Source organism: Microtus pennsylvanicus, chromosome X (assembly GCF_037038515.1).
Source record: "Microtus pennsylvanicus isolate mMicPen1 chromosome X, mMicPen1.hap1, whole genome shotgun sequence".
NCBI lineage: Eukaryota > Metazoa > Chordata > Mammalia > Rodentia > Cricetidae > Microtus > Microtus pennsylvanicus.
In genome coordinates, this window is record NC_134601.1 from 33,575,850 (window position 1) to 33,588,698 (window position 12,849).

The window sequence follows — 12,849 nt, forward strand, 5'->3', positions numbered from 1 at the left end:
CAAAAATAGGAGAACTACAGAAGCAGAGTAGAACAGTGGTTACTAAGAGCTGGGGGCAAGAGCGGAGAGAGAGTATGGGGCGATGCTGTTCAGAGTACAATGTAGAGAACATTCATTATTTTAGATCTAGTGCAAAGTTAAGAATAATGCAATTTCAGGTCTCAAAACTGCTGAAATAACAAGCCCGCTGTACCCATCCTTGCCATTCGCTTGTGTAGTCCTCTATGCCCTGCTTTATTTTTTCTTACAGTAGTACCTCCTTATCTGCAAGGATATTCCTAGGCCCCAAGTGTGTGCCTATAACATGCACAGTACAGAACCATATATCCTTTCCATATAGAGAGAATAAGATTTGATTTATAAATTAGGCATAGTAAAAGATTAACAACAATAACATTATGAAATAAAGCTATTAAGAGACAAGTATGGCGTATACTTTTAATCCTAGCACTCGGGAGGCAGAGGCAGGTGGATCTCTGTGAGTTCAAGGACAGCCTGTTCTACAGAATGAGTTCCAGGACAGCCAGGGCTACCAGAGAGACTGTCTCAAAAAAAAAATGGAAGATGGGAGAAAGAGAGAGAACAATTATAACAATGTACTGTAATAAATTTTATTTAAAATGTGTTAATTGTTTGCTTCTGGAATTTTCCATGTTATACTTTTGAACTGAAGTTAATAATCAGTCACTGAAAACTACAGTGAAACTGGAAGCTGGGCATAATGGCTCATGCCTACAATTCCAGAACTCGGATAGTGGGGTTAGGTCATCCTTGGCTCCATAGTGAGTCCAAGGCCTGTCTGGGTTACATGATACCCTGTATCAAAAGAAAAAAACATCAAATTGCAGAAAGGAGAACTACAGCAGTTATGTTCTACATAAAAGATATTTATTAGCTAGACATAGTGCTACACATTTGCAGTCCTAGCACTTAGGACATGAAGACAAGAGTATCACAAGTTCAAAGCCAGCCTGGAATATATAGTGATAGCCTATCAAAAAAAAAAAAAACAACATGTAATTGCCTCTGTTCCTGATAGAATAGTCGCACCATAAAGACCATCAGGCCATGGAATTTGGTCAGTCATACTTACTCCTGTATCCCCCATCACCTAGAACATTGCCAAGCAAATGATAATGCCCCTAAATTAATCAAATAAATAAAGAAGTAAATACCCCTAAAGAATGCCCTTCAGTGTGATCCTTGTATTTCCTGGTTGCTAGGCTGCCTGAAACTCCACCGAAAACTAGAATCTGAAGAACACTTCTGTCGGTCTTTGCAGGGGATTGGGTTCAGGACATCCCCATAGATACCTAAATCCATGGATGCGCAAGCCCTTTTGGAACCTGCCCATATCATCTAATATACTTCAAATCATCTCTAGATGACTTCAGATTCTGAATACACAGTAAATACTATGTAAATAGTTGTTACACTGGGTTGTTTGGGAAATGAAGGCAAGAAAAAATGTCTGTACGTGCTCAGTACAGAGGGTTTGATATTGTTGTTTCATGTATTTTTAATCAGTGCCTGGTTGAGATGCAAGGATGCAAAGCTGTGGGTAACAAGGGCTGACTGTGCTTTACAGTGTGTGTTAATCATGCTTCCTGCTGAAATTTTGGGAAAGTTTTCAAGAATAAGAGAGCCTGGCTGGTTCTTTGGGCATTTCTGTAGAACTGTGTAAACAAAGTGATACAGCATTGAGAAGCAGGAAGCCAGGGGCACTGAGCTAAAGCGCTCCTATTTCTCTTCCCAAAGAGTTCAGAAAGTGTGGACGAGTCATTTCGGAGGGCTGGGTTTCTTCTCTCGCAGATCTCAAAACTGTTTGTGAAAAGTTTCCTTTCTAGGACCGTATCTGTGAGATGAATAAGATTGTTTCTGTAAATCCTCTGGGAAGTGTGTATTCACACACAATAAAGTCTACCATTAAAGTCAATCTCATATTAAGAAAACCAAATATGTAAAAATTCACTGTATATGATTACTGGAGGGTTTTTTTTTTTTTGCAAACCTCCTTAGGCTTAGAGCATTCATAATGGGATTCAGTTTATCCAAATTCAATTCATGTCCAGCTTTTATCCAACACACCAATCACTCAGGGAGACAATTAGCACATTGCCTCATAGCACATTACCTTCCACTTAATAGGTAATCAATACTTAGCTATTGACTCATGGATCAGTATGGCAAAATAGCTCTGTACTTGGACAGTTTATTTTTGAGACAGTGTGTCACAATGGTAGTCCAGGTTGGCCTCAAGCTCACGGTCCGCATGCTCAGCTGCCTGAGTTCTTGGGATAGCGGTTATGTACAACCACACTTGGTTGCACCGAGACATCTTAACTCTAACATTATAAAGGAATGAAGACCTCACCAGTCTTTTGTTCTTTTTCCAGTCTCCCAAATCTGCCTTCATCAGTGCTGCAAAGAAGGCCAAGCTGAGGTCCAATCCTGCAAAGGTCCGATTTTCTGAGCAGGTGGCAGTTGGAGAAACAGATGCAGTAAGTACAGCCTTGGCTTCCCTCCTCTCTCCTTGGCCAGAATCAACCTGGCTATTGAGGTCTCAATCAGGCCTTCTGGCAGTGGGCGCCCAGGGGTTGGAGCAGAAGGATCGCTGTGCTCTGAGCGAGCGGGTACTGAAGAGAGAGGAGTGTGTAGCATCCAGAGAGGATAGGGAGGGAGGGAAAACAACATATTGATTCACTCTGGATCTTCATGGTGCTTAGAGAAATTTCCGTCCAGAGCACAAGAGCGTACACTCAGGGCAAGTGTTCCATAAACATCTTTTGGCTGCTTGATAGAAGCAGGGAGGAAGTGATGGTTTTGTGAAGACCCAGAGAACAAGTGGCTGGTGAAATTGAACTCTCTTCACAGTTAAGTGGCCCTGCAATTCCACATCTTGACTGGAGATGACTGTGCTGATGGGTAGCCGCCTACCAGAAATGACAGACTCTCCTTAAGTCGATAAAGTTTTCCTAGGCACCAGAAGGGATCCAAAAGGAATACCTGCTCCCTGCCAATGGCTACCTTCTGGGGGGTGGGATGGGCCCAAGAGGTACAGACTGAGACTATAGAAATTCTCATGCTGTGTGCTATCATCTCAAATAGCAGCTAAGGTGGGCCAGCCCATGGCACGCAGCTGCCTATCTAGGGATTCATGGCCAGCCCACGGGTTTCTTGTCTTTTTGTGGGGGTGTGCATGCAGTGAGCCATCCACCCCAGATGTGCATATGAAAATAAAAGGTAGGCAGAGAGCAGAAGGCAGTGTGTACAGCAGGTACAGAGTCCCCCAGAAATCTGTAGAAGTTGGTGATGTCCCGGAGGGAGGAGAGACAGTTGCAGCTAGCAAGCACTGGGGTGCTTTTGTAGGCAGTGGTGAGATGGGCTGTCCGGAAGCCTGATCATGTATGCACTAAGACACAGCTGCAGTTATTGAGAAACATAACAGCAGTCCCAGAATGAGCAGAAAAATGAGCAGGATGCTGGGCGTTTGTGTAGTTCTCAGAGGTAGCCCCACCCGGAAGAAAGATGTGGGGGCATGAGTATCATCCATCTTCTCTTCCCCCGTGCCTCTCTTCTGCAAACCCAGCCCACAACATCCGGTATTCCTGTGTGAGGAAGACTTGGACAACCAGAAGATGGTCTGGTTAACACTCAGGATCCATGTTAACCCCAAGAGAAATGGCTAAAGAGAATGTGAGGATTGATGACTGGCATGGAGAGGGAACAGGATGGAGCCCTGTAGGTCAGAGTGAAACAGACTGCAAGGTCCAAGTCACTGATGAGACATTGGTGTCCTGAACTGTTGACAATTCTGAGGGCATAAGCATTGAGTTTGCAAATATGGACGGATACAGCCCATCCCACCTCAAAACTCCAGTGAAGGCTGGACAGTCACTGAAGAACTCCTGCTCTCCTCTGCTTCTTCTCTCCCTTTCTTCCTTCCATTCTCCAAGTTCCATGCCTTGCAGCTAGGCCACAGGCAGAATGACGAGCCACGTCTAGTTCAACCGTCCTAATACCTCCGCCCACAACAGGGCAGCTAGAACTTATCCAGAGTTTACTTCCCTCTCAGACAGGCACCAAGCTTGGCTTGAGACTCTGTCCAGGAGAGAAAACACATCTGTCTTCCAGCCCCCATGGTTGCTGTCTATGTGCACCATAGCTGTCTGTTGAGACCTGGGGAGTCCAGGCCCAGGTGACTCCAAGCTGCCCCATCATCCCCTTCCCCTTGTATTCCAAGGCTTTATTAAGCAGCCGGAACAAAAATAAATCCTGTGGGCGTTCCTTGCCAACTCTATTTTTAAGTAAAATCAATTAAGTAATTATCTAAGTCCAACCCAGTGTGCTAAATAAAACTCGCCACAACTGAGCGTCATCAGCCTGGGGAGCCGGGCCTGGGCCTGGCAGGAATGGGGCCTTTCGGAATCAGAGCGGCCTGGACATCATCATCACACATTTCCAAATTGATACCCATGGCTTTCCTCCTTGGTTTGACCCCCTCCAAACTTGCCTCCTGGCTCCCCATCACTGTCAGCTACACCCAAGCTCAGGAGGCCTTGCTTATTTGATACTTTGTCCACAACAGCGGCTGGATCTGAACTGTTGTACCCAGGCTTCTCTGATAATCCATACCAACTATCTCATTCAAAACTCAGAACCCAATTAGCCTTACATAGAAGCTTCACCTGCCTTATACTAGCTAGTTTGTTTGAGGTTCATAACATCCAGACACGTCAGGGGATGACAGGAAGAATGCAAGTTAGACCTGTGTTCGTTCTCTCTCTCTCTCTCTCTCTCTCTCTCTCTCTCTCTCTCTCTCTCCTCTCTTTGAAACAGAGTCTCACTGTATAGCCTGGGTTGTCCTGGAACTCCCTATGTAGACCAGGCTGATCTCCAACTCATAGCGATCTACCAGCCTGTACCTCTCAATCGCTTTACCATCTCGGGACCTCTACTTTTGCTATAGCTCCCTGGGTGCTCAGTATCAGCTGAGTGTGCAATGGAGGCTCTGTGGCTATCATTTAGTTAAAGAACCTGGCCATCTATACACTACAAGTATCCGTAGAATGGATGCTGCTGGTCCATGCTGTGTGCATCCTTCTGGTGAATCTAATCATTCAAGTAAGCACATAGCAAGGACCCATCGTTCATTCATTTAGCAGTCACTTCTCCAACACCAACTATTTGCCAGGCATGCTATTCGTTGTTGGCACCACAAAGATGACTAGATGTGGTCTCTGTGCTCTGAGTTTATTGTTTGATTGTAAATGACAAGTGTTCTTTAAATGATGATGTGTGTATGTAGTCCTAGTACTCAGAGGTTAAAAAAAGGGAACCAGCCTAGGCTATATAGCCAGTTAGTCTGGGCTGTATAACAAAACCCTGTCTCAAAATAAATAAATGATTATCATGCATGGTATCTCATACCTGTAATTTTAGCACTTTAGAGTTAGAAAAAGGAGAGCTGTGAGTTTGAGACCAGTCTAGACAACATAGGAAGACCTTGTCACAAAAGGGCTGTCACAAAAGTGTGTGTGTGTGTGTGTGTACATATGTGTGTGTGTCACTGAGAAAGAAGTAAGTTGCTATAGGAAAACATGGGAAGATTAGATCCCATGATATTGGACCAAGGCTTTACAAAATACTTATTTGAGCTTGAATTTGAAGGTTGAACAGGAGTTTGCCAGGGAGAGAAAGAGGAAGCTAGGGAGAATGACCATTATTGAATTGAATTTCTGTTCATTGGGAAATTTACATTCATCATTTATAAATGAAGCCCTATGCCCAGCAAGCTTCTACTAAGGAATTATCAGGTGTTGAGAAATGGGCTCTGCCAGTAGTTCTAAATCAGGATCAATGAAACCCCCTTTGGAAGTGTTTGGGGGAATATTTGAGTGTGGTTTTGGTTTTCCGAATGATTTTTGTATGTGTGCTATGGACACTTAGTGTCACAGGGAGAGAGACACTGAGAGCCCTGAAAGGAAGACGGCAAGGAATGATGAATTGTTAGAGACATAGTAAGGCTTCTAGCAATAATAAGGCATGAATCCAGAGGGGTAGACAGGATCCAGGTCAAAAAGGACCTGAAGAACTAGGCATGATGGCACCCATCTCTGAAAGTCAAAGAAAAAGAAAGAGGGCAGCCTAAGGAGAAAGCAAAGTGGCTCAGAGTACTGGTCTAGCATGGGCAAGGCTCTGTGCACCATCCCAAGCACCAGAGAATGGCAGGATAAAGATGGGCTTGGGAATGTCCTAATGGGAAAAGAAGCATCTGGAGATAAACTGGGCTGTGTGAAGTAGTCCCAGAGCAGACTCTTCATGAGCCATTCATGCTGTGTGTAACGATCTCTACTGATCCAGTGCTCTGTGATGCTACTGAGCTTCAGACTGCAGCAGAATGCAAATACACCATGATAGAAAATGAGAAGCGGACTTTGGATATGACTCAGTGTCTTCTTGGGGATTTTGTTCTGATCTGCACGTAGCATTATTATTGATCTTGTCTTTCCTCTCTCTTTGTTCTCACACCCCTTTGACTCCCTACCTCTCTCACCTTCTTTCCCTTCCTTTCCACAAACCCCCACTTTCTTCCCTTTCCTGTGTGTCCACAGAAAATGATGAAGAAGGAAGCTCTCCTCCTCATCCCCAATGTCCTGAAGGTTTTTCTAGAAAATGGGCAGATCAAGTCATTCACATTTGATGGCCGGACCACTGTTAAGGTACATAGGGAGACCCCTCACCTAGAGTAGCTGTTTGTGTCCCTTTGAGATTGCACACAGTGGCTTCACTGACTGCTGGGACAAGATTACCTTTGATCTGTGCTCTGAAGTGTGAGGCTGCAAAAATGTAACCCTCAGCTGAGGCCGGCAGTAGAAAATTGCATGCTCAGCTGTGTGCTAAATAGTGTAAAAAAATGTGTGTGTGCATGCACACACGTGCACATGAATGCACATCTGCTTGTCAACTACTTTGTGTTCATACTACACTGGGTCCTTCAGGACTCTTGGGAGCTAAGCCATGTGAAGATCATTAAATCATTTATAAAGCCAACATGATCTATATTGATACAATAACACTTACGCAAGTTTACACACCAAAATAAACAAATGTGATCTCTTGGTAGATTAGCTTAGCCCTGTCTTGCTTTTTAAACAACCAAAATCTTAGGCACTGAAGCAAGATTTGAGAAGTCCAGCCATAGCCCTTTGGCTATTCTTTTCACAGGAAGAGCAATTACTGAACTGTGATTCTTAACAGTTCAGCCAGGCGTCAAGAAGTCCTAGTGATTCTCTTAGTCCTGAAGAGTAGAGGTGGTGATGCAATTTTACCCTGAGGTTCACTCTGCACTGGGACAGAAATATCTATCCCTGATTCTTCTGGACTCTTGCTGGGAGAATACCATCCCAGGGATGAATGTTCTTATACAACCAGTGCTTCCCAGATTGTTGGGCAGTCACGACACCTGCCCAGAAAATTACCTTGCCCACAGCTGTCCTGCGGCTCCCATGTAAGAGCCAAGATAACTTTACAAATAAAGAATCCATCAGGCATGGTGACACAAGCCTGTAAGCCTATTACTCTGGAGACTAAATACAGAAAATACAGGTTCAAGGCCAGTCTGTGTTACAAGGAGAAACCTTGTTCAGAGGAACAAGGTGTTCAGAATGGCCTTCCGAGTATTTTTCTACTAAACTGTACAGATTGTTCGTGTAACATGGTTTGAGGAATATCTAAAAGTATTTTGGGATCATCCCATGGTATGTCATGCTACTGGCATTTAGTCTCTCAAGGTCAGAGATGTTAAGTGTCCTCCAGGAGACAGAATAGTCCCTGAAATCATTGTCCTACCCAAAGTTTCTTTGGAAAGCTTAGGCCTAGGTAGGTATCTCTAAGGAGCCTAAGACCCAAGTGTCTTAGGAAGCTATGGCACCGTCTCGGCTATGGAGTGTCTTGGAAATGTTGAGACAGAACTAGACCACCTAGATGCCAGAATCTTCCTTGGCATTTCTTCAGGTGTTAATATACTCATTGTAGATTTGTCAATAGCCCAGAGCACTGGCCAACCTCTCTTCTTCTTAGAGGTTTCGAGCACTCCCCACCTCTCACTGCCACTACGGATGTGGCATCCAGGCAGGGCCAACCTTTGACACTCAGGCTCACTCTGTACCTCAGGAAAGGTACATGGCTAGTTATTAGAACCCTGATAGCCTTTCAAGCCACTTGTGTCAAAGAGGTACCTGGATGAAGTGACAGTCTCACATAGTGGCAGTTACACCTTTAACACCAGTTGACAACAAGTGGCTTGGCTGTCCACAATCTCAATGTCACTTAACCGCAAAGAAACCCGCATCTATTTGTACCAGGGTTCTAGTGATGCTCAAGCCTCTGTGACTGCGTGAATAGCACAAAGAAATCCTCTCAAATGCCCAGCACTTTGTGGTCGTTTGCTCAAGTGACTGAGCATCTCACATAGAGGGGATACTTTGGCAGTTCTGTCTGTCGGAGAGTTCTGAACTCCCCAGCCTGCTTCCCTCCAGGTTTTGAGGGTTAAGGCATGCTGACTTTGTAAACGTACACACCGCAGTGTGTATGCTGAAGCCACAGCAAATAGATGGCAGACGCCCCAAAGCTGACATTTGGGCAGCCCCCACCAATATGCTCTCAGACGCCCTAGTATTAAAAGTAGGGCAGCAGAGCAGACGGAGCTCAAAAGTAGTCAGATCTATGACTGTACTCCAGACACGTGGCATTGTTCCTCTTTGTGGACACATTTTTCAAGTTGCTAAATTGATCGTCTATAAAAGCTAGCTATGGCCAAAAATGAACATTTTGCCAGTAGCTCAAGCCATTTGATTTAGATTATGAATCCGGAAATAGTATACTTTTTAATCACCGAAATGTGGCTTTGGCTTTTGCTCATTCCTAAGAGTTGACAGACAAACCCAAATGAAAATTCTGACTTAAGAGAGGGGAGAGGAAGACCAGCACGGTGCTTGAACGCCACAAGCATTCAGGACATGCGTTCTCGACTAGAGGGAAAGACAGAATAGGAGGAGGGAGGGAGGAGGTGACAGCACAGTAGGAGGAGGGAAATGTCACTTACCAGGTGTCTGACCAGACGAAATGAGGGGACACATACATTCACCTCCTGAAGCTTTGGTGTTCCCCAGGGCCCAAGCCACTGGACAACACGCACAAGGCCTTTCACTGGTCCCAGAACTCATATCTGGGCCACCCCGAAGCCTTTTCCACAGGACTATTGTACTTGATTTCCAATATTTTCTCATTTATTTTTTAATTCCCAGTTTTTCCTCATGTATTCATTACTTTGAGTAACTTAGAGTCAGAAAGACGCCCCCTCTCAAGGCTCTTTTTCTTCTACAGGATGTGATGGTGACCTTACAGGACCGTCTCTCCCTGAGATACATTGAGCATTTTGCTCTTGTCCTTGAGTATACTGGGCCGGAACAGAATCACAAGTTCCTGATTCTCCAGGACAAGCAGTCCCTGGCTTATGTAAGTCACCCCTTTATCCTGGCTGTGTTGCTGCATGTAACCAGTGCTAGATAAGAGTACCCATGAAGCTGCTTAACTAGAAAATTCATCGTGGTGTATGTAGTCAATCAGCTCTCAGAAGTCACAGTTCCAACCTCGGGTGGAATGTGCGTATGTATATGTCTGTGTATATGTCTGTATGTAGGTATTTATGTATGTATATGTATTATGTGTGCATATGTGTATATGTGTGTATGCAAGTATATGTGAATGCATGCATATATGTGTATGTGTATGTATGTGCTTATATGTATATGTGTTTATGTGTGTGTGTGTGTGTGTGTGTGTGTACTGCTGTGAGTAGAACCAAAAGACTTGAACATCACTGTTCCTCTGAGTGACAGTCCAGCCTTACCTGAGGGGCTTACTATTCATCTCCAGAGAACCTTTGACAATGTCCTTTGTGACCTAACAAAGGCATTTGTCTTGGTCTCTATTGGCAACTCTCCTGTTTCCTGGAAACACAGCCTGCTAGCCACTTCTGCTTTCTAAGAAGAAAATTGACCTCTTAGATGAGGGCCGTGATACAAAAAGGTCAGAACTAGACTCAGTGGTAGTTGGGAATGAACTGCGTGGGGTCAGAATAGGTAGCACATCATCTTCATCATCTTCCAAAGTAGAGGAGGACAAACTTGCTCATCCTTCTGGCCACACTGTATGGGAAAAGACTATTTAAAATAAGATTGTTATATGGGATGCCACCCATATCAAATGACCAGGGAGCATCAGAGAGGTGAGCAGGGCCACTCAGCATTCCCTGATAGGGTAGAAAAGAGCTGAAGGGGGACAGTTAAGAAAAAAATAGCTTTTAGAAAGTGTATGGAAGCCAAACAAAACTCATAAAACCCAGACCAGCATGATAGCACACTTCTGGAATCTAGTACATAAGAAGTTGAGGCAGGAGAATCTGGAAGGTCAGCCTGGACTACATAAAGAGTACTGTGGTAACTTGGGCTACAAAGCAAAGAAACAAGGCTGGCAATGAAGCTTGTTAGTACAATATTTAGCCAGCATTCAGACCCTTTTGATCCCTATTGCTGTATAAGCTGGGTCACAGTGATGCGCACCCGTAATCCCAACCCTTGGAGGTAGAGATAGGAGGATCAGAAATTCAAAGTCATCCTTGATTAAACAACAAATTTGAGTGCAAGGCCAGCCTTAGATACAGGAGACACTGTCTCAAACAAACAAATCAGATGCACACAGAAAAGAAAGCAGTTTTCAAAGGAAACATTCACGTTTCAGCTCAAATACAATCCGGGTAGGAAAGGAAAGGTGGTATCTGCCTAGAGTTGAAGCACCTCCTATCCTAGCCAAGAAACAATCCTCTGAGTCAAATGGGCTGCTTGTGCCAAATGGAATTTCAAACTTCTTTATTATGAAAAATTTTCAGACATACAGAATATATATGGACTAGCATATGATAAACCCTATTATCCATCTCCACCTTCAACAATTACCAGCATGCTTCATCTGTATCTCCAAAAGAGGTTCCAGCCTTTGATTTGAACTCTCTAGACATCAATTAGTCTGTTAGATGCTAAGCCTGTCTGCAAGAAGAATCTGATACATTCTCAGGAGCCCGCTCTCTCTAACTCCGCTCTTGGCACTTAGACTCAGTTCATTTTGGGGGCAATGAAACAACAGGGTCTTGCTATGTATCCCACATTGCCCTCAAACTTGTGATGATCTTCCTGCCTCAGCCTCCCAAGTACTGGGAGACCTCATTCTTAATAGAGACTATGTCCTTAAAAGGTGATTAAAATATTCTAGTCACAGCCAGGTATGGTGGCGCATGCCTTTAATCTTAGCACTCAGGAAGCAGAGGAAGGGAGTTCAAAGCCAGCCTGTCTACATAGCAAATTCCAGACCAACCAGGTCTACAAAGTGAGTCCCTGTCTCAAAAAATAAGCTTCACTGATAAATTAACAATATAAAAAACAGGGTAGTTATAAAACTATACTATAGTAAGAGTTATGAATTGTTTATTTCCTGAATTTTCTATTTTTGACTGAGGTCGTCCATGGACAACTAAAACCAGGGAAAGTAAAACCCGAGATGAGAGAGGAATTCTCGAATTGAATTTGCCAGGCAGGAAGCAAGAGTGGGAAACAACAGCCTAGCTTATCCCTAAGCCTACGTTAAGAAGCCACCAAGCTGCCTGCCCCGTCACAGTCATTAATTCTATGGTTTCTTCTCCACCCTCTCCTCCTGGGGTTTTAGGTGGTACAGCGGACACACTATCATGGGATGAAATGCCTCTTCCGAATAAGCTTCTTTCCCAAAGACCCCGTGGAGCTGCTACGTCGGGATCCTGCTGCTTTCGAGTACCTATACATCCAGGTAGAGTCTGGCTTGGGGACACAAAGATAGACCAGTGGAGAAACAAGCAGGCAGGCTGTTCTGCCATCACAATGGAGTTGCTATGTATGTTCAACCTTCAGCTTGCTCTGAAGGCCCGTTCCTTCCTTGCTCCTATTGGAGTTCATTGTGTCAAGTTGGCTGATTTGAATTTGACTGTCAAAGTACCGTCTACTTGTCCACCAGAGCCCAATAGTTTTCAGAAATGAGCAACCCAAGGAACTCTGGTGCTTCCACAGAATCCCAAGGTTTTACAAGCTCTTTTGGGTTCCAGGAACTGTCAATCACCAATACCTAGGTTCAGTGAGGAGGTGGTTCTGATCTCACTCCATCCAGAAATATTTATTGAACCCATACCCTGGGTCCTGACAATCAGAGGGGCAGAAAGGATAGACTTTGCTCACCAGAGTTCATATATTCGTAAATAGAACCACAACAGGCTTCAGTGTCCATAATGACACCCAGGGAGCAGTCTGCCAGCCCTGCCTGAGAGAAAGACAGTGAAGGCTTCACAAAGGAGAAGATCTGTGTACACTCTTAGCTGTGTAGAATGAGTAGATGTTTGCTACATAGTAAGATGGAAAAGAGGGGTCATATCCCAAGCAAGAGCCCTTGCCTTTTCAACGGCATGCTGATGAGAAAAAAATGCAAGTGATTTTTGCAACTTCAGTACAGGATATAATGTGTAAGAAGCAATAGAAAATGAAATCGGAGAGCTGGGAACCAGAGAGTGAATTCTTGGTAGGCCACGGAGAGCAGACTTGATTCCGGAAGCTGGGCAGTGTTTCTCAGAATGTGGACCCTGAACCAACAGCATCATTAACTGGAAGCTTGTTAGAGATGCAGATTCTTGGGCCTTATACCAATTATTTCTTTTAACAAGCTCAATGAGATGAAAACAAAACAACAGAGTCTCATGTAGCTCAGGCA

General features: G+C 44.3%; 1 protein-coding gene across 1 annotated transcript in view; it reads left to right on the top strand.

Annotated features, from left to right (window-relative positions):
- The window catches only part of Frmpd3 (FERM and PDZ domain containing 3), a 74,349-nt gene that overhangs the window by 19,801 nt on the left and 41,699 nt on the right, over positions 1–12,849 (top strand). Inside the window, 4 exon segments of the mRNA XM_075956609.1 lie at positions 2,397–2,501; positions 6,615–6,722; positions 9,388–9,519; positions 11,782–11,901. Of these exon segments, the coding sequence (XP_075812724.1) occupies positions 2,397–2,501; positions 6,615–6,722; positions 9,388–9,519; positions 11,782–11,901 (465 nt within the window).